This window comes from Daphnia pulex, chromosome 6, assembly GCF_021134715.1.
Source record: "Daphnia pulex isolate KAP4 chromosome 6, ASM2113471v1".
NCBI classification, from domain to species: domain Eukaryota; kingdom Metazoa; phylum Arthropoda; class Branchiopoda; order Diplostraca; family Daphniidae; genus Daphnia; species Daphnia pulex.
In genome coordinates, this window is record NC_060022.1 from 413,508 (window position 1) to 436,119 (window position 22,612).

At 46.1% G+C, this 22,612-nt stretch overlaps 1 protein-coding gene across 2 annotated transcripts in view; it reads right to left on the bottom strand.

Annotated features, from left to right (window-relative positions):
- Nucleotides 1-21,818, bottom strand: part of LOC124196400 (cyclic nucleotide-gated olfactory channel-like) — a 59,388-nt gene extending 37,570 nt beyond the window's left edge. For both annotated transcript variants that reach the window (XR_006875694.1, XM_046591461.1), the window contains exons 1-2: nt 20,327-21,818; nt 9,069-10,014 (exon numbers count right to left, since the gene is read on the bottom strand). Coding sequence is in view for 1 of the 2 variants with exons in the window: in XM_046591461.1 (XP_046447417.1) it covers nt 9,069-9,471 (403 nt within the window). In the remaining variant the exon portion in view is untranslated. The remainder of the gene's footprint in view (nt 1-9,068; nt 10,015-20,326) is intronic.
- Nucleotides 21,819-22,612: the final 794 nt, after the last annotated feature.

The window sequence follows — 22,612 nt, forward strand, 5'->3', positions numbered from 1 at the left end:
TGCGTCAAGGAAGTTGCTTGGTGATGTGAATTTTATTCAAGGAAATCCAATCGCAAATTCCACGATTCCTGTACACGTTCTTGTTTCCTAGAGGCATCATCAAGTCACCAACTGATTATATTAATATAGTTGGAAACTGTGCATCAGCAACGTAAGCATCAAAAGATTTTCAGTTTCAGAATGCTGTCACTATGTTATAGCCACCGGCGAAAATAATATAGATTTCGTCCTATACTCAAAGACCCCAAATTTTCAATCATTTAGTCAATAAAAAGAGATGATGATTAGGCGGGGCTCAATCATGTGTCGATATTATACGACACGAATGCCAGCAACACATTTTGTTTTAATTCGTCAGATCTACTGCTGCTGCTGGGGTGGAGCCGCGCTGTTATAAAATTTCGATATGATTTATTACACCTTCAGAATGAACGCGCATAATAAAAGGTGGAATACAAATTGATGCTTCTTTTTAGAATGGATTCGCAACACGCATCATAACTATATATCTTGTAAGAGATGTCAAACATGCACAAGTCGCTAATGAAATGGATTGGAATGCAATAAGCCATTAGCGCGGAAATGAATGTATCGAAATCGTCAACTGCCAACAGGCATGCATGACAGATTCGCCTTTCAAAAAGAAATGCTATTACATAAGTTGAATACATCAGTTCAGCACCAGGTGTGCAATATCAATTTTTCCAGCCAGCGCTCTAAATCGAATATGTCTGCGAATATAACATCAGCGAATTGGAATCCGATTGCAATTCGATATATAGGATTATACAAATATTAACCCGGCGTCTAAATCATTTGAGCAGCAGCATCATCTTCGCTTCATATATGAATTTCATTGGGTTTTCTATACAGAAGACTAGCCTATATAGCTATATCCTTTCCGCACGAACAGGTTTGCGTATATTACTCCCGCTGCTGACCGGATATGAGAGTCGGGAAGGGGGGGGGGGGGATCCGTCCCCCATTTTTCCCGGGGTCAACTGCTGGGCGACTACTGGAAGAAGAAGAAGAAGAAGAAGCAATATATATTGCGCTATATATAACCTATCTAGTCCTATACAGCACGGCTCTCTATGTAGGAGACCACTTTGAAGAGGAAATCGTGCAGACCAGCAGAGAATCTCATCACCCGGTAAATATTGAATCGAGTCACTTGTCTCTCCTAGTTCTTACCAGGGCAGCCTCGTCCTGCTGGACCCTTTTTATTTTGCTTTGGCCCCTGATGGGACTTGTGTTACACTTTCGCAGGAAGAGTCAACAAGAGAATAGACTTGGTCGTCGGCATCACCATATAGTGCTGCACGAGGGAGGGAGCGAGCGACTGTTGACTGTTGCTGCGTCCCACCCAAGTTGGCAGCTCGCAGTTTTGCATCACATCAACTTGACTAAGAAATATAGGCCTAGCATTCTAGCAATCATTCTTATTTGAAATCGGACATTTCAAAACAGCTGGGAAATGATTAAGAGATAATGAGAGAAACATTTCAACTTGAGTTTATATTTTGGTGGATTTGTTGTGATGTCGAAAATGTTATAGGAACCATGGTCCATCTGTCTCATCCTGCTGATTGTCTATTCAGAGTTTTACCATCGATATTTGATCAGCGATGATTGACCCGCGCGCGATATAGATGCTGCCAACATGTCATGGGATAAAACGCGGGTGATTTCACGTGCGCGCAGCAGCTTCTTCCTTTCCCCGTTTTCCTTATTGATTATGCATGACATATATTCAGACTTGCTGTGGCATCCGAATCCAATAAAAAGCGACAACAACGCGGGAACTGGTCGCCGTCTGGTTTCCCGTTTTATTATTATGTGCTCCTTGTCGTCGATCCCTTTTCCCATCAGGGCGTTAACAATAGGAGCCGAGAGAGATCAGCAGCAGCAGCAGATGGACAGACCGGGACACGGAAGATTTTGATCGGAATAGATATATCTGCAAGCTAGACGCCGACTGCTATATTATATATACACAACGTCAAGTTATTTATTTCTAGAAAATGTCCATCGATCCATATCCGCCGACTATAGAATATCATACAACTGACCGATTTGCTCGATCCATTCGATCGCATTTTTCCAATTCCTCGGCTTTGTGCGTGATGTGTGTATCGCGGTCTGCTCCGCTGGGGCCTTGACATTTATGTAAATGTAGATTAAATGACGTCACATCAGAGGAACTGAATTTCCAGTCCATTTGATCGCCTTCCCCTCCACTTCTAATCAAGTCCATTTCATTCATATGGTGTGTATATAGTAAATAATATAGTAGTCGCTCTGAGAAAAGGCGATATCTCTCTTTGTAGATAAGACGCCGCCGCCGTCGCCTTATTCTTTTTTATTCCCCTCGTTTTGCATAAACTAGAAATATTCAGGGCGCGATATGATCCGCGATAAACAATCCCGCGCTCTTTGTGCGATGGCGAATCAAAAAAAAAAATAGGCGAGAGAGAGGAGAACATGTATGTATAATAGGACGGAGCGGCAAGAAAATGAGACGTATCAAAGGGACGTCGTCGTCGTCGTCGTCGGCGTCGTCTCCCAAGGGTAAAGTGCGCGCCGAGAAAGGATAGAAGTGGGAAGGCACAGCAGCGACCTTAATGATAATAGACGCTATAGCGGATCTCTGATGACTATATGCAGCTGGATCACACATACACACGACTATACCGCCAAAGGCAGCACACACACACACAGGCGTCTACTATACATAGTCGTCGTCACTTTATGATGAGCGAGTGTTGATATCTAGAATATGCGGTAGGTTGGAGCAGCAGAAGTGCCTGGCCGTCGTCTGTCATCCGCCGTAACTATTTGGCGATAACAGAAGAGAGAAACGGCCGCCGCCGCCGGGGCTGTGCTGCTGCAACCACTTAACACATACACACTGTATATAGAGAGATATGTATGTGTGTATCATATCTATAGGGGAAAGGCCCTTACTTAATAGAAAAGGGAGACGAGATATAGTAGTCGTCAATTATAGTATATTGTCTATCATATCATTTAATCGACTCGATATGGTTATATAGCATGTGGGTTTGTGTATTATGATATGGCGGCGGATGTGTGCTGGCACGCGCATCTTGCGGAGTAGGAGGAACACACACACCCGCTGGCGAGTGTCGCTAAATCTTGTCGGATCCCAAGCTGCTGCTGCGGCTGACAGTTGGGCCAAAGAGCGACCAGTCACGCAATCGCGCTCTATTTAACAGACGACGACGGAGGCAGCAGCAACCAGATTAGAGACAGGCCATCGGAGAGTCACTGGATCCAGCCAGCAGCAGTATAGCTCTGTGCTGTGTGTGTACTGCTGCTGCTGCTATTATACAAGGACAGAGCTTTTCATATGTGTACAGATAAGAAAGGAATAAAATAGAAAAAGAAGAGAAAGATATGGAGATATATCCATGACAGCGCCGAGCAAGGCACGGACCGTTTGTTCCGCCATATCTACATATATACATACATAGAGCGGACGATGGCGGCGATAATATACAGAACCCCCCACCGAGACCGCAAGTTAGTGAAAAGAAAAGAGCAGCGCAACTATAGAACTTGATGCCATTATGTGCGCTATAGCTTTTGCCATCTAGGGAATATAATATATAGATCCTAATGTTTGGGGGGTTTAGCATCATGAGACCGGATAATAGTTGACTGTGTGTGTATATATCCCGCACAACACCCTCACACGTTGTCTATAGCACATTCACAGATAAAGATGCGCCAGCCAAAAGGAAAAAAAGGAAAACCTCCTGGCCCAGCAGCCCATCTGTTTGCTGTCGGCTGCCTCTATATAGAGTGGCCGTCGCGGTACCCGCCTCTTTGAGATGTGCACTGTATCCGTTATTATAGACTGCGCATTTGATAACAGTATATACTATATAGGATATAACCGCAGAAGCAGAGGTCGACGGACAGCACTGGGAGAAATCAGAAAAAAAGATACTAGCGAGCCTTATATTTCATGCTGGGCATATATATAGCCAAGGAGGCAGCAGCAGTTTGATGGCCGTCCATGTGTATTAGATAAGGCCGCCGGATATGGAGCGAACAACAACTGCTGGAGGGAGTGTCCGAATTCCTATAGACCACGCACTGTCTGCTGCTGTCCAGCATGAGCACAGCAGCAGCATAATATATCAGACCTGACCGATGTTGTCCACCTCAGCACTCCATCATTTTTTTGTATTTCCAGTTCCACTCGTCAGTTGTCCAGCAACGCGATCCGCATGGGTTTCCGATGCCGTCAACCAGTTCAGCGGACGTCTCTATCTCGAGTGTCAATCGCCGTTTGTAAAAATACACAAGTCTCGATTTTCAGCTGCCCATCAGCCATTCAACTTGGAATTCTAATCCTCTCTATGTGTGTGCATTCATAACAAAGGGGTAGGGGATGTAATTTGCATAAAATATAGATGCCACGGCCTATAAAGATAGATAACGGTAGACATTGTTGAACATGAGGACAAATGCTGATGGTATATTATTACTCTCGGTAGATGTTTGTCAGACACGCGTCTAATATTATTCGGCATCAAGCGAATACAGCAGCATACAGATATCCGGCTGACTGCTGTCATGCAAACCAATTAAGAGCGCGGGAGTGACGCTAATACCATTGAGGGATGACGATGAGCTGCTTCAAACGCCGCAGAAATTCGGATGATGCCGCTCGCGCGCGTTCATCGCGGCGCAACCCAAATGATTTTAGAGCGCCAGCACCCACTCACCTCGCCTTTTTGTCGCTCGATTTCTTCCCTCATCATTAAAAAAGACTTTGTCTTATATACTGTGATGTATAACACACACACATCACAGCTGCAGGGGGAGGGGGGGAAGAAACTATGTAATAAGCGGTGAGATGGGCGGCATCAATGAAAAACGTCCCGCTGTTGCTGTCCCGACGTGACGTAATCAATTGGAGCTTCTTTGATTGGTTGATATCATTTCTGTGTTTGTCCAAGAGATATACATATAGGCTACTTATTACGCCCAGCATATAGCCAACGCCGAGTCATCAGCGACAGCACCCAGCAGTCCAGCCTGGGCATTTCTCTAATCCATTTAGAGGCGTCCATATAATACGTGGGAGGGTATAGGGTGGGCCGTCAAACGTCTTGCGAATGAAGCTGACGCAATTGAATCGCAGACAATAAGAAATAGAGAGAGAGAAACGGAAGGGCGCAGAATATCAAAAGAAAAGTCTATGGGCATATAATATAGAGTGCTGCTGCTGCTGCTGGACGGCGGAACGAAATGAAAGACTAGATCAAAATGGGGCGAGACATCACGTAGGCACTAGCCGTGAACGTCCAGCATCACATCTCGAAAAAGAATAAGAAGAAAAAGAAAAGGAGAGAGTGAGAGAGAATGCCGGACGGATGTTGGAAGATGATGGAGATAAGAGAGTGAAGAAAATGTGGGTGAGAATGTTGGATATGTGCTGCTGTGTGTGTAGGCCTACTGCTAGATGGGAAGAAGAAAAGGGGGAGGCGAAACGAAGTAATAGAGGCAGTGGGCGGAGGGAGAAGAAGAAGAGCGTAACATTCCACCATCCGTCCAGCATCCGTACAACACAGAGAAGATCCAGCAGACGGGCTTAACCGGCAGCAGACGGATCGATATCGTGTTGTTTTTCCTTCTTTTCTCTCTTTATTCCTTTTCATCTCTTTTTCTCTCTCCTCTTATTCTTTTCTCTTTTCTTGGCACAAGGTTGGAGAAGGGGGGCCGCTGTGTACTCTCGGCTGCTGTAGTAGTGCACGTTATATGCTCGGCGCTATATTTTTCCAGCCAGTGAAAACGATCCTTCTTTCTTATATTTCTTCTCTCTTTTCTCTCATGTATTTATATTCCCCCTGCAAAGAGAGAGCTAGAGAAAATGAAAGGGATATGTATAGGGCGACGGATGGGCCGTCCTTAATTCTTTTTCTTTTTCCTTCTTCTTTTGTATTCCGCACGCCGGTTCCTTCCGCTCTCCTCAATATATATTCGTCTTCCGTCTCTCTCTCCTCCAGCACAGCATCAGCCACTTTTCTCCCATCTCTGCTGCTGGTCTCTGCTGCTGCTGCTGCTTTGGCCCGTGTATATAGCTTAGCTTAGCAGCTTTTATAGATCTTCGATGGGCTTGCGCTTACGTGTCTATATCTATCTCTCTCTCTCTGCGCTCTATATGTACGCGGGCCCTGGAGCACGCATCAAAACACATGGGCGATATATAAAAGGCCTGGGCCTTCCTTTTCTCGTTCGACACGGCGGCAACGATCAATAAAGCGGCCCACCACCACTCCTATCCCCGACGACACACAGCACACACAACATTTATGTTTTAGGCCGATTTAGTCTGTCTCTCTGATTCCTCTCTGCTCGATTCCGCTGGAAGGGATCGAGATATACTCTGCCTCTTTTTTTTTGGGGTGGTTCCACGTACGTTAGGGTGGATAGTAAAAAGAAGATGGGGGGGGGGGCACTGCAAGTGCAAGAGCGAGCCAATGGGGGCGGCGACTACAAGAGATAAGACATGAGGAGGATGTTTACATCATCAGCAAAGCAGGAAACACAACAGCCCAGCAGCAGCTCTTCTTCCTGCGGTAATTGCTGAACCGACGGCCTAGAGAGGCCGTGATGGCGTGGCTCTCCGCCCGATGATAAAAAAAAGGCCCGTGCCGTGATGTGAGCAAAAAAAAGTTGCCCAACTCGAACGAACGTGGTGGGCGAAAGGCATTAGATATGCGCGGTCTTTTGTGTCTATAGAGTTAGTCAGCACACACTATTTAAACTTGTTCTATTCCTTCCAGCTGCTGCTGCTGGACGGCTGGCCTTATATTCTTCAGCCGATCTAACAGGATAGATCTACACAGCAGATAGTCTTGTCTCTAGATAAATACACACATAAACTGGCGTGTGTGTAGTGGGGGAATGATGAAACTTATTCAGGGCAACGTTGAAAGTTTTCACGCTCCTATTGGCCGGCCGGCCGTTCCCGTCGTCGTCGTGTTTTCCTTTCAAATGAGTTCGAGGCAAGAGAAAAAAGAAGAGCGCGGCTCTTCTTGCTGCTGTTGCCGTGGCCCCGTATGTAGTAGACTATTTGGACAAGAGACGAGTGAAGCTACGGAGACGGAAAACTTTTTGAGTCAACGACCCGCGCCCGTCCCGTCTCGTGATTGTCGCGGAAACTCGAAAAAACTCAAAGAATGAAACGCTCCGATATACGCTCAGCGCGGGAGATGTGCATAAGAGACAAGTTCAACGACTATCGAGCCGAGAAGAAACGGCGGCTACCATACTACTAACACAAAGTTGACAAAATCTTTGAGATTACATTTAATATATACGCGCCCGTTCGCTTCCGTTCAACTTTTTCGGGACTGAAATTTTTCAAATTTGTTTTTTAAAAGAAAAAGGAGCGGGGGGTCTTCCTATTGGATGGCAACGGGATCAGCTGTTGCACAGCAGCGAACCCTGGCGATGTGTTTTTGCACAGCAACTGGTTGAGCTACGTATATACTGGCCCCTTGTTGGACAACGAGAGTCTTCTACACCCCATGTAATCTCTAGCGCACGTCGTGCCAATATCTACTGTCTGTGTGTCTCTGTGTGTGTGTGTGTCGGCGTGAATCATGTGATGAAAAGATCAAAGAGAATTGATCGGCCGTCGCCGAGCATCTTTTCTATGTATGACGTCGGCGGGTGCTGCTGTTGCCACTCGCACAGCATTCTCCAAGCTTCTCTTCAGATGAGCAATGTGTGTGCGTGTTGAAGGAGGCGGAAAGAGGCGATATGTGATGTCGACAATTTGTGTCGCATCAAAAGGAGAAGGTGAAACGGATAGGAATTCAGCAGCCACTTGGGCAGGAAAAAAGCCAAAGAAGATGTCACAAGAAGATGAGTTGAATGTTGTACTACTCGTACGGATCCAAGTGGCAATAACGTGCCACACACAAAGGACATAAAAAGACCCATCGAACTCTTTTGTGTCAAGGAATCGAGAGGTGCAATTATTATTACAACAGGCCCGCCCTGTATCATAGTCGCAAGGGAAATGTCGATTTGAATTTGAGTCAATTGAACCGCCTTCGTCGTTTGAACAATCGAAAACCTTTGAAACAAAGGAACCGCAACGACCTATAAATACGGAATAGAAAATTGGATAGCGTTGATCGTGTTGACAAGAGGATGACACGATTTTTATTTTCGAATTGGAGAAACGCGCGCAGGGCAGTTTAGCGCTCTGGCGCGGTTTGACGACACTGCTGCCAGCACGGCCAATCAACGACGACTGTGGTGGCTCGCGTCATTGATGAAGAGGAAACGAATCGACATTTTGTGGCGAAGCGCAGCAGCAAAGTGGTCGGGAATATCAAGGGAATCAAAGGGATTTATAACAGGATTCCGCATCTGTCTAATCGTGAGAGATTTTCACCCGCGGTAAAGGATTGATCTGAAACGAGCGGGATCGAGTGGACTGAAATGAGATAGACCAACAATTGCATCGCCCTTTCGCGGCGCTATATGTATTTGTCTTATTTCACGTCAGCCTCTATCAAACAATTCGATAGGCCTATTATGAAAAAGAGCCGGGCCGGGCCGGCAGCAGCGGTTCTCTACGTGGGCGACTGGGTGGGGCGGATGGCGTGGGAGGCGGAGCGTAGGACGACGGAACGATTGGGGATCATCAAAGATGCAAGTCACGTGAAAAGACACAGATATTGAGAGAAACGGGCGGCTGACGGATGATGATGGACACACTTTCAAACTGATTGGCCCGTCCGAGTGCGGACAGGATCGAGCCCTGCGCTGCCGGGTGGAGCGATGCCGTCGTTCCCGTTTCCCGGGAAATGCATCGAATAATATCAGAGGCAAACAGGAGGAGCTTATAATATCTATTTGCGCCGGCCCATCCATCCATCCATCCATCCATCGGATGAATAGAGTCGGAATTACGCCCAGAGGCAACCGAGTCCGCTCGATGTTGCTGGACTGGACTGGACTGCAGTTCTATTTCTGCTTTGCTATGACCAGATCAGATTAGAGATTCTTACCTGGAACGACTCTGGGTCCGTTGGCCATGGACGATCCGGCTGATCCGTAAGTGAGCTGGCCGGATTGGACGCCCGAGACGACGGAGACGACGGCAATCTCTTCCAGTTCATCGTCCTGGTGCTGGCCGTTGTCGCGTGAACTGTGAAGTAACGACGTGTCCGCCTGCTGCTGCTGCTGGAGCGGATGTCCGCGCGGCGTATACTTGACGGCCCGGCTTCCTCCTCCTCCGCCCGAGTTGCTGCTGCTGCTGTCGATGAGATGCTGTTGCTGCTGTTGCTGCTGGATGCTTGTAGTTGACGATCCGACCACCGGCAGACGATATTTGCCCAGCGAGAAGACGCCCCGCCGTCTGTTACCGTTGCCGCCGCCAGCGCTGGCCGACATCGGCGACGTAGACGACATGAGCCTCCACAGCTGGCGCCAGAGCACCCCGTCATCGGGACGGGCTCTTGCCTTATGCTCTCACAGCGGTTGTCCGGCTGGCCAAAAAATGGATTTTCTGATTTTTTGGTTTCTTTTTTTTTCTTTAATTTTTATTCGTTTCAATTCAGAGAGATTCGATTTTGGCGGGAATTTCAAATCGGGGAACCAAGGCCGGAACAACTTATTGGTCGACTGCTGATGCTGTGATCCTGCTGGAGGACGTCATCACTGCACTGAATCCAACGGGTTGGAAAATATTGCCACTTCTGTGACTCTATGCTGCCATTGGAGGATGTTGCTGGTCGTGCGGCATTCCACTCGGTCGACTCGAAATGCGAACGGGTCACTTTATTAGAAAACGTCCAGTTTCGTTGTCCCCGACGATCCGAAAAGGCATTCAACGTGCATCTCCCCTTTCAATCCTTATTTGAATTCCTTTCCTCTGATGTAATGCGAATCTCCCACTCGGATGCTGCTTTGGACTTGGCTCCAGCTGCTCCTCCTGTGGACTACTCGGCGCTCCTAAAGGGAAAAAAAACCCAAAAAAAGCGAATAGTTACGTCTTCTTTTTGTTTGTTTTTTGTGTTCTTCAATGGAGCACAAACATTCACACGATATACAGAAAAGAAGAAAAGTGACAGCTGCACAGAGTCAACACAAGTCGGCAGCAGCGCGAATCAAAAGATGAAAAGGCGATCCTTTTTTTCCCCAGCGGATCCTTCTTATATTCAATTGTGGAAAAAACAAAAAAAGAATAATAAGAAACTATAAGAGATCCCTGAAATAGATTCTTATTCCCTGCCGCAATTTATTTCAACATTGAAACTGGCATACACACTATAAAGAGACTAGATTTCGGTTGCATCATCATTCCCGCCCGGCTTATATCACACACACACATCAGGCGATTAAGCCAAAAGAATGACATGTCGGAATAAATTTATAGAGTAGATCTGTGTGATTATAGGGAAGCCCTGGGAACATTTCAAAGATGAACGTATACATATATAGAGTGCGAGAGAAACAACAAATGATGTATATGCGCAGAGTGGGCACATCATTTCAAGCCTTGGCAAGGGAGATATATATCCATGGGCATAGATTATGTGTGTGTCGGCTGCTATAGCTCCTTCTCCAACTATGTCTGTGTCTATATAAATCTATACAGCGAGCAATTAGCCTTTTGAGAGAGAGAGTTTTGAGCTGGCAGCTTATGGCACAGCGAGTCCAACGTCATTTAGAACGTGAATGCATATGCAACAGCAGTCTCAGCAGTCGCGATCCGTCTAATGGAAAAGGCAGCAGCAGCAGCAGCGAGTGGGAAGAGAAACAAATTTTCGAGCTGCTGATTTATGCCGTGGAAAGTGCTGGACATGGAGCGCTGGGTCCGTTGGGAGCCCAACTGTATACTACATGTGTGACTATACATTTATGGAGTGTATTCACTCGGCTCGCGATGCTCGGTAATACGGACGACACTGTAGAGAAGCCAAGAGCCGAAAAAGAGAGTGAATGCGTGAGAGAGAGTCGGGACTAAGTGACAGACAGGGGAGGCCAGCAGCATCGACGGCCAGTCAGTGTGGAGGATCACACTGTGACTGGGTAGGAAAAATAAGAGCCGGGACGGCATCAGGCAACGCTGTTGGACTTTTGGGAGGGAGGAGGGGATGGATAGATCCTATATACCAGCGGCTGCTCTCTATATGAGGTATCGATCCAGCACCGGATCTCTGCCAGCATCCCACGTCTTGTGTATAAGAGGAGAAGAAAATAACCTCTTTGCTCTGTGTGTGTGTGCTCTCTCAATCTGCCCGTGTCTATATCCAGCAGCGGATGAAAGTGAAGGAAAACAGTAACACACACAGGCACTGATGAAGCTCATACACAGCAGAGTCGAGAATTTTTATTGAAGGGAAAAGAAAACGAGTCAAAAGAGACAGCTAGGAGGCCGGAATAAATGCCGACATTTTTCTTTCTTTGAGCGGGTTTGTTTTTAATTCGTTTTATAATTTATACTGCGATCCATATCTTTTCACGAGGTTCAAATGAATACAACAGGAAGAATAATAATCATTTTTTTCTTTTTTTTTGGGTCCGACTAGAAGTGGGAGGGAGTCCGTCCCTTATGTAATGAGTCATCACTGCACTGTGGAGAGAGCGGGGGGTAAATGGAGCACTCGAGCTCCATCCAACATTTACAAAAAGGGGAATGCCGACATGAGCCAGAGACCACCGTGGCTTTTTCTTTGGTTCGATCCAGCTGTAATGTAAAGAGGCAAAAATATAGAAATCGTATATTGACTTGTCGCGTCGTCCACCATTAAGACAAAACAAACATGTTAATGGCATCGATCCCTGGCGTGCTATTTAGACGAGAAATTCCGTCGAAAGGGATTACGTCGTTTATTTTTCAATCGATCGCCGATGTGGGGGAGAAAACTTTTGGGCAAATGATTTAGAGAGATATTCGTTCAAGTTTCACGTTGCTGCTTCGGTGATGGCGGAAGAGCTTCGGTTGCCACACCCCAGTTGAGTTTCAATGGTTGACACATTCAACCGGAACCGATCCGCCGCGTAGTATTAGTATAGATACAAAGATACAGCAGGGACATAGAGCGGGCGGCGTCTATAACGAGAGAGACGCACAATCACGACACGGCTGGACGCCGCCCTCTTCTCTCGACTGGAACAAACTCACAGATGAAAATATCGGATCACTCTCTAACACAATTTTTCCTCCAAGAAAATACAAAAATGCCCAGCGCGGTCCATTATATTCGCATGTGCATTATCTATATATGTTGGTCTATACGGCGAATAAACCCGATCAATTGATGTTTTCCCCCCAGCGCAAAAATGTCGGGACGGTTCAGATTTTGTTGAAACCAACGTCATCACGAGTCTCGTATCATCTCGTCTTTTTGCGTGTAAAAGCACACCGCCCAGTTATAATACGAACCCCGCCGTCAATAGAATCGAATGGAGATTGGCCATCGCCTTTTCTATTCGCCAGCAGTTTTGCTATGACGCATGTCACATGTATATACACGGCCGGTCTCTTGGAGACGTTCATCCTTTTGTTTCCGGCTTCCCGGTAATAGCAGTGCAGGATCACTCTTCCGTTTTTGAGCATTGGAGTTTGTACATCTGGTGGAACAGTCGCGATGACTACTGATAGAGAGAAGATCATAACAATATATAAACGCAGGCTCTGCTGGGTACTATCTACGCGTGGATATCAAATCGATGGACTAAATAATTTCCTATTCGCGTGCACTGTGTATGATACGGTTGATTTCGGCTGAGTTATTCCCTCTCTACATCGAGCAGAGCTGTGTGTTGCATTTATGCAACTGGGGATTTCACCTGCGACGACGAATCTCTCTTGAATTATTCGAGTCGTCTAAATCGGCACCGCCGTCCTGTTCATGGGTTCGAATCAATTGGCGGGCCGCGGGAATTTCTCCATTTTTTAAACTCTTGCCCCTCTATATCTTTTAGGCTTATTTTTCCTCGTGTGTGAACCTGCTGGATGCCAGCACCAGCGCCCGTCCGTCTTTACCAGCACTCTCTCTCTTGATTCGAGCTTCCCGCGGGAGCTATACGGGTCTTATGCCGCGGCCGTGTAAAGGGCCCGACGCCGCCACCATCACCCGATTGGTCGTATAAGTAGATATACTACTACTACTACTACTACTACAACAACATTGTCGGATAAATAGATATAGCGGTCCCCTATATTGACTGGATATTACACCAGAAGACTGGGTGCTGTACACCATTATATGGGGGCATGGCTTCTTCACCACTCTCATAGGGGGTTGTATATACATGTTCGACAAGGGCGTCGAACCGTGAAAACCACCATGCAACAAAGCGTGAATATACCTAGCCGCCACTCCCGCCAGTGTTGCTAACCAGGATAGGCCCAAATTGACGGGGGGTTTTTAAGCGGGTCCCAATTTTTATTAGCTATCGCTGCTTTGCTCTTTGGCAAGAAAATATTCTTTTGTACTGCTCATTTCTTTTCCTCATTTTAACTCTGTATTGTTTTACACTTCCGCTCTGTGTAAAGTCTCTGTCATATTATAGGTCTATAGTCGGTCGGCCTATTTTATTATCCATGAGCCATCGACGTCTTGATGGACGACTCCCAGTAGTCCCTCAAACACGTGTGTGTAGCTGCCCTGTGCTGTGTGGTGATCTATAGACGCGCCTGTCTATTTATAAGTACCTATACGAGTGGGTAAATAAATAAGCGAACGTGACAGGGTAAACTCTTTGAGACCCTTGTCCATCGAATCGCGGACACTGTGCACACACACAAAAGCCCAGCAAAAATGACTTGTGTGTGATATATAGATAGTATCCGATCCGGGCAACAACCAACAATGTACGGGAAATGTTATACACAGCACACGGTCCGTGAACTCGATTTGGGCGGCAGCCCGGCCAGCAGCAAATATCGGCTGATGATATCACTGTAGGTATATAGATAGAAAATATATACTAGAGGTTCCAAATCGATCCGATCCGCACCGTGTAATTGGGGTTGATGAATGGCTATACATCAACGTGTATTACACACGTACTACAATGTCTAAATGGGCCATATATACTCTATACACAGCAGACAATGTAAGTTATATATACCGCCAGAGTCTATAAGGGCTTGTTATACACATCTACGGATTCCTGTCACGTGATATCTGGCTGATGATGGAGAGATATATTTCGGCTTCTGTTGGTTGGTAGGCAGAAATAAGGCTCGGTATTTAAAAAAAAGAGGAATAAAAAGAAGAAGAAGAGAAAAAAAGAAATCGAAAGTGAAAAGCCCCTATCGAAATGTGTCGTGTATACAACACAGCATGCAGCAGTCCTAATCAGAATCTGATGAAGGGGAAAAGAAACTGCCGACTAGGGACTGTATATACACACTATATGTACATATAGTGCTGTGCTCTTGTGCCATATAGCAGGAAATGTGGAAGACAGACGAATATAGTGTCAACGGTCCCGCCTGTGCTCTCCACATCCCGATCCATTCAACATATAAGGATGACGGTTGCGTTGGCGTTTCCAGGCGCGCTCGGCGTCTGATTTCTCTGATTATGAAGAAAGAAGCAAAACCAGCGCAGCACCGCATTAAAAAAAAAAGATATATATAAATATCTCTATACGGTGGTACTAGCCTATATATAATACGCTACATGTTATTAGCTGCAGCACAGCAGCACAGTGTTATATTATTCCTCTGATTCTTCCACAGCAGCAGCCGGAGCTCGAGCTAATTACTACGTTATTCTGTTTCCTTTTTCAACAGTTGCGCTTTCTTTAGTCTGATTGTATATATTTATATAACGTTCTGCCTAGCTGCTGCCTGTATATGCAAAGCGCCCAGTGAAGGAGGAAAAAAGAAAACAAGAAAATCAATCGAATGCCGGCTACATAATACTATAGAAGATTCAAACCTCTCTAGACAATGTCTATATAAGACTCTCTCATCGGCAGTGCCAAGAAGAAGGAGAAGATCGCCTGTATACTATTTCACAGTGTACATGTCTCCAAAGAAAACGTGGGTGAAAAAGGAAAAATAGGAGAGCCACGTATATGGGGCTTCTTCTTCTCATTGTCACATGACAAACTTGAGCTCTCGTCGTCGACGCACAGGAGGAGGAATCTATGCGCACACAGAGCCAAAAGGCACAGCTTGACTTCCCAAAGGGTTTTGTCAACAGGACCATGACGACCGACTGTATAACCCACCCCCATGTCTATATAGCAAAGACTCTCTCTCTCTCTGTGTGTGTGTATTATAGACGCTGTCGGGCAGCAACTCTCTAAAGTAAACATGTCTCTAACCTCGTCTAACGGAGCTATAGACGACACCCGGGAGCTGCTGCTGCACACAGAGAGGAGCCAGCCCGATGGATATAGTACATGGGTAATATGTGCAATGGGCTTTAAGATCAAGGGGGGCTTAATATCATTAGACATTTTTGGATGCATCTTCAAGAGATAGGAAGGCTGCTGCTGGTTGCTGCTGCTGGCTGCTGCATAGATATATTCTCCCAATCAACTGATCTATACGTTCACTCTCCTGGGTGATACGCTCTCGTCGACGGTACGACGTTACATCATCACAGAGAGGGCTGCCGGATGACGTAGATGGAGAAATGCTCTACACGCTCGGGGGATTTTTTCACGGTCTTGCACAAAAGAGATAAGAGTAAATGCTTCTCAAAATGTACAGAAAAGAGGAGACCCAAGGGCTGAGGCGGTGAATAGCCACAGATAAAAATAAAAGGAGCAGCGACGGAATAAAAAGAAAAATGAAGAAAATTGTGATGCGGAAGATTTTATATGGCGAGAGAGCTGTGTGCACACAGAGAAAGACTATGCAAGTGTCAGTTCCGGTCTAGGGAATGCTTCACAGTGTGAGAGAGAGAGAGAGAAAGTTATATACATCTACAAAAGATTTTTCTTCTTCTTCTTGCCTCTTGGCCGACAGCCCTACGGCCCTTTTCATTCTTCTGCTCACCAACGTCCAGGCTCCAAACTGGACATCTTCACGACAAAACTTGCGTGCTGGCCACGACTGTATATGGTTCTCCAAAGTGTTGTCTATATACGTATAGAAGGGAAGGAAAAAAAAAAGTTTCTTCTTTTATTTGCTTTTGGTCAAGTTCCAAAGGGGCGAAAAGAAAAGCGGGCTCAAAAAGTCTACAGCATCTACCCTTCTCCATCTACTATATAACTTCATCTTTATATATGGTGTACACAATTTACTTTTTCGATTTTCATTTGGCATTATTATAAAGGCTTTTCTTTTTTGCTTTTTTGCTTTTCTGTTTGAGAGTTTGGAAGCTGCCAGAAACATCGCAAAGTTTCGTTTTATTTTTCCAAAAATAGGAAACGACTGGGAAGATTCGAGTTCACAAACTAAAAGGATATGGCGCCAAACCAAAAGAAAAAAGATTCCGTCGAAAGTATCTTTTTCGATATCTTTCGATTTTGATCGACGATCTTTCTGTCCGAACCAGACGCTATGACGTCATTGATATAACAAAAAATATAAGCTAACAGAAAGCCTTTCTTTATTGGAATAGGGGAAAGAAAAAATAGATATCCAACTTCTTCTTCTTTCTATTCAACACATTCTTCCGGCCAGCCGGTTCAATTCGAGATAGGGATCTGTACGTATATGTGTATATAGGTCCATTATACATCGACGTGAGTGCGACGTGTGTGAGTTTGATGATGGGGGGAGGGGGTTATTTCTTCTTAATACATATCGACCCTTTTCGCCAGATGAAGAAGCTAAGATATTCTCGATTTTCTTTTTTTTATTCCTAGCATTTCTGTTCTCCGTGTAAAGACCGACGGAAATTGACTTGCAGCGCTGTCGAAACAGCATCCAGCAGCAGCCAGGAACGCATTATAATACTATCAGGAAACAAAAAACAACCCAAACAAGAAAAGGGGGGAAGAAAAACGGGGCCAACAGCTGCAGAGCCATTGGGCAATGATCAATTGATCGCATCAACAATAACAACAACAACAACAGCAGCAGCAGAAAAAAACAAAGACAAAAAATGGACAAAGTCATTGTGGACCGGACAGTATAGCGGCGGCGGTGGGGCGCGATGCTATGACTTCTGGCTGGGGGCTTGCACGATGAACGTGAGCCGCCTTCCGACGTCGCAGATTATATATTGTGGCACGGCCATCAAGCCCCGCCGCACACACACACATCACAGAAAAGGGGCCAAAAAGAACATGGCCGAGAGCCAGACAGCAATGAGATTGGACTTTGTCCACTTCGTCGTGATGGGTCCGCGCGCCCGTCTCCTTTTTTCTTCGGCGACGACTGGACTGTCCAGCATCAAAGGTTCTTCTTCTCTATCAGCATTTATACACATCCAGGCTCCGTCTATAGGCTGCCATGTAGGGTGGTGGGTGGGCTATACAGAGTCTCTCTCTTCATTCTTTTAGATGAGAGAAATATATATATTTACCGAAAGCTGTCGTCTCTTAACAGACCGGAGAACAAATCCCGAGCACAAGCCTGATTGAATCTCTTCTGTTCCCTTCGCCCTTCTCTCCTTTTCTCTTCTATTCTGCTGATGTTGCCCTCAAAAAATAAAAGAGAAAGAAGAGGAATCTGAGCTAATATATTTCTTCTCCGGCGTTTTTCTATAGCTTTCTTTCCGTTGTTTCTTCTTTGATGTTAGCTCTCCAATGCTATATTCTCCGCGGGGGCGCAGCAGTTATTAACTCTTTGTTCTCTACCCCCATGAAAAATGGTGTAGATATTTCACGAGAGTCCAACAGCAGCAGCCGTGTGTACATACATGTAACCCCGGTGATTATATTGACCGCACGGACGCAAGTTTCAAAGCCTATCTGTCGCTATTGCGTGTAAGAAATATATAAGCGCTTTAGATATATGTTATTGGCTAGTTTCTATTTATGGGCAGTGTGATAAGCGACGAACCGCGGCAGCCGGACAAAAGATGTATATACAAAACTACATTAAACATGCAAAGCGACATCACGCTCCTATTGATGGCTCCAAAAAGCGGTCGAAATAATATCATTCGTTTTATTATTATGTGCACTGGAAGCGAGACGGGAAAAGCTCTGTAACAGTTTTGAAAACAGTTTTTGAATCTAGAAATAGAAAACCAAATATAAAATAAAAACAACTTTTTTTTCTTTTTTAATGTTTCAGAAAGGCATCGATCAATGTCTGACTCGACCGGAATAGTAATCCATCGAGAGGCGGACGGATGGGGCGGAAGCTCGGCGCACTCTATTTCTCTCTATATAGATATAGTATATACGCACCTATAATATAAGCTAAAAGATCTTTTGATTAATATATACAGAGTTATGCGAGCTCGTCGTCTCCAGGAAAAAAAAGAAAAGGGAGACATCAAAATCTCAACTTTTTTTTTATGATTTTCTTGATGGTTTAATGGACTGTTTGGAATGACACCACGGCGGCGGAGAACATTAAATCACCCGCAAGATATTATAGCGTGGGCTCTGCTGACGCATTTGGCGGGGGGATTCAAAAGTGCCATTTATACACAACGACTACGTGAGTCTAAAGTTCAGTGCGGTCTCAAATGTCTTTCTATACATATTCCATGAATTGCAGTTAGATAGGCTGCTGCCGCCATTTGACTTGTTGCCGGGCGGGAATCAACTGCTGAACGGCAGCACCGAAAAGCATTTCCATCCAGCCATCGCGTGTGTGTGTGTGTGGGAAGTAGGGATTTCTTTCTTTTTGGATGGGGGGTCCCATTTTCTTCGAATGTTGGTCTAAAATCTTAAGCTACTGCCTATATAGAGACTGTGCGCCGATTTGATTTCCATTGTGTGCTGCTACTAACCAGCAGCTATATAGGCTGGGCCGCAACCGTGATGTTGTCTGTGTATAGCCTGTTCCGTCGTCCATTACAGCCGGATCTAAGTAGCTCACCACCCATAGCGCCAGCTGAGAGAGAGAGAGAGAGAGAGAGAGAGAGTAAATATCGTATAGAAATGTGGGCGCGCTATGGGCGGATCATCGGCGGATCCGCTTATCGGCCACTCGGCAGCAGCAGCAGCAGCGGTGGAGCATCTCCAGACACTCACGCGGGCGTGCGGAGGGAGAAAGTAGCGACTCTGGCGGCTGAACGAATTGATGCGAATAACCCAAAAAAAAAAAAAAATCAAATAAAAGTCTAAGCAACGACGGTGAAATGGCCGGGAGGAGAGAAAGAACAAACAAGTTGAACCACATTTTCAACGGCCACAGCACATATAGTTTCATTCCGCCCAATTCTGCGATGGCGGAGAAGAGCAGAAGCTCATCGAAGAGCTCCTCTTGATATTGTTTTTGAGATCCTCTTTTTTCTCTTCCATGTTCGATACAGTCGCCCCCGTCCAAATGCACTCGACCAAGAGCCATTGAAAAGAAGTGAGATCGTCTCCAACTGACAAGAAAAATGAAGTGGCAGCTTTGGCCCTCCTTCACTTCCTTCGACGCTTTTCCACGTTTTTAAAAATTCATCGCCTTTTTGGGGCAACCGGATTCGAAATAAGTGGATGCAATTCGGGTGGGCGGGTTTCGTGCATGTATACCTGCTTGTATCAATCTCTTTTTGCCCGTGTGTGAAACCTGACGAGAGTCGAGTCAGACCAAAAGTGGGCGAATAAGAAGAAGAAGAAGAGAAACGAATGGAGAAACGGACGGAGAAATATTGGACGAGCAAGCTGTTTGATTATGCAGCTGGCGTCCGCCGCCGCCACCGCCGCCGCTGTTGGGCTGCGCAAAGGGGCTGATGATGCTGTCGCTTCCCAACGCCAACCATACAAGAAGGGTGGAAATAAAAGCGGATGTGTGTGCCGACGAAGGGGAAAGCAAAAGGAAAAATAAAAGAAATAAGCCGAATAGAGAGTAGTCAGCAGACTGCCATGACTAGTGCACTAGCTGCCGCTGCTGTTGCTCAGCTCTCGCTGTAGACTTTTGGCCGAGCTGATTTGCCGAGCCGGCTCGTAAATAATGGCCAGCAAGCTGCTGCTGGTCGCTATACTATAGCTCACTGGCCAAAATGGAGCGCCACTCTATAGACTCTCGCTACTGCAGCAGCAGACGCAGCAGCCCATATTTAACAAAGAACGGCAGGAAAATAAAAAAATCGAGGCAAAGTGGCTAACGCATCATCAAACCTTTTGCCTATAATTCCTTTTGCCAGCCGAAAACTCGGAAGGAAATGATTTCCGTTGGTAGCAGCAGCCAGAAGAAATGTCTAATATCAAACACACACACTGAAAAACTTACTCTTTCACGAGCTCTGCTGGCGATATATTATCCACAACAATGGAGAGAGAGAAAATGCGGCGGAACCATCGAGCGGTGTGTGCGTATAGAAGAAAAGGACCGAGTGTAATTCATGTATAATATCTAAGAGCACAGTAAAGAGACACACACAGGAGCGGAGTTGAAAGGAAGTTGGCCGTCCGACACTTGCACTGACACTGAAAAGCGGCCGAGGCCGACCCACGCACTCGGCACAGGCCTAGATATATATTTGGCACTCGCACTCGACACTGGTGGTGGCAGAGAGAGAGGAGATGTGTATAGCGCCAGCGCAATGCGAACGCCACACACACAGGAGCCGCGATTGAGCCGAGGAGAGAAATTTTGTCTTCACTTTTGAGATAGACGAATGTGGATTTTGATTCGATTTTCCCGTTCACTTTTGGCCGTCGCCGGAAAAGAAAAGAGAGCGCATCAAATACAAAACGGGAGAGATGCTGGAGACGAAAAGAGAAATTCGTGAAAAGAAAATCAGTAAAACTGTCGGGTCATTTGGGCGCTGCTGGCAAAAGTGCGAGAAAGAAGTGAAGATAGATGGCGAGTAGATATAGTTGCGCTGATATGATAGAGAGAGAGAACTGGGAGATCGCGGCAAAAAGCTGCTGCTGGCGCACACAACACTTTTCCCTTTTATTTAAAAACAAAATATTTGGTTCCCCTTTTTTTCCCTTTGCTCCCCGCCGCTGTTGTTAGCGCCACCGTTATATAAGCCTGTATAGTAGGTGGTGGGTCTAGACTCACTTTCCCAAGTGTAGTTGTCTAGGACGTGTGTGTGTGTGTGTACAGTGGTGGTGGGGGGGGCAGGCAGTCAGGGCACACGGCGAGACCATCAAAACCAATTCCGCTAATGGAATATCAAATGGGCGTCGAAGATGGGGGGAAACAAGCTCCGCCCCTTAAAGCACTTAGAAACCCCCGGCCTGAGCGGCGCCAACTATAGCCAACAGCCAACCGCTCCGATAATATTCTAGAAGAGAGAAGAGAGATATTGCTGTCGATGATGCCTCTCTATATATATGTTGGCCTCTCTCTTTTGATTTGCCTCGTCCCTCCTTAATCACGTTGATTATCTAACGATGAGGATATCTAGCGCACCCGTATAGCTCTACTCCTCGTCTCTCGCTATCTCTCCCAATTGAACACGGTAGATTGCCTGTGTCATGTAGTACACACATACACACACACGCACAAATGTCTTCTTCAGATGGATGGATGTATTTCGATTACAAATCAGTTGGCCAATGAGAGAAATTCTTCACGGATCAATGAATTGTCTCATTTCCCAAGAAAGAAACTCATTTCGTTTGTCTGTTGATCGCGGTAGGTGCTGGCGGAGGAATTTGCTCTCGAAATGACGTCACCGCACAACAGCGCGCACAACTGATTGTTGATAATAACTCAAACGCGGACGATCACAGCAGCGGCCGTCACTCACCTCGCCGTCGGCAGGGCTAGCGCGAGACTGACGTGAGTGAGGGGGGGACTTGTGTTGGATGTAGCATGGAAAAACTTAGTTCCTCCCTCGCTCCTATTGCCTCTCCTCTCCTCTCTCTGCCCGGCGACTTGATCAAGTCGCGCAGCTGATATCCTCCGCGCGGTGCATTGATCTCGGCAGACCGGCGCAGTCGCGCAAAAGGAAAAAAAAAAAATAATAAAAAAAAAGGAAAAAATAAAGAAAAAGAAAGCATGTATACACACACAAGTATATACAACATCATCAGCAAGCGCCCAGCAGCCAGCAGCCAACAACGTCTATACAGTATAACACGAAACTGTCCGTGGGCTATATTATATGCCGCTGCTGATTGTTTAACCACTTTTTTCTTTTCTTTTTCTTTGCCCGGCTGTCTGCTGCTGTGCCAGATGACGTGCGTCTAATATATAGGCCTATTTAACTGTATGGTATGTAGAGTTGGGGCCTTTCCTTATTATTACATTTCCTCCCTCCATTCGTGCCGCCCATACGCGCCCGTATTATATAGAGGAGGCGGCCTCATGCCGCCCCACTTTCTTTGATCTATATAATCAACTCGTGTGTGGACTCATCCTTTATATTAGAGCTGCTGCTGCTGGGCCTATATGTGTGCGGGCTGCTGTGAGCGACGTTTGTAAAATCATACAGTGGTTTAGAGCGGCGGCAGCAGCATCAAGCGACGGCGCCCATATCAACACGTTACAGACACGCTGATGGGCGGCCAGCACCAAAGAGCTCGGAAAAAAACAGACCCGCTATGATATTATAGTCCT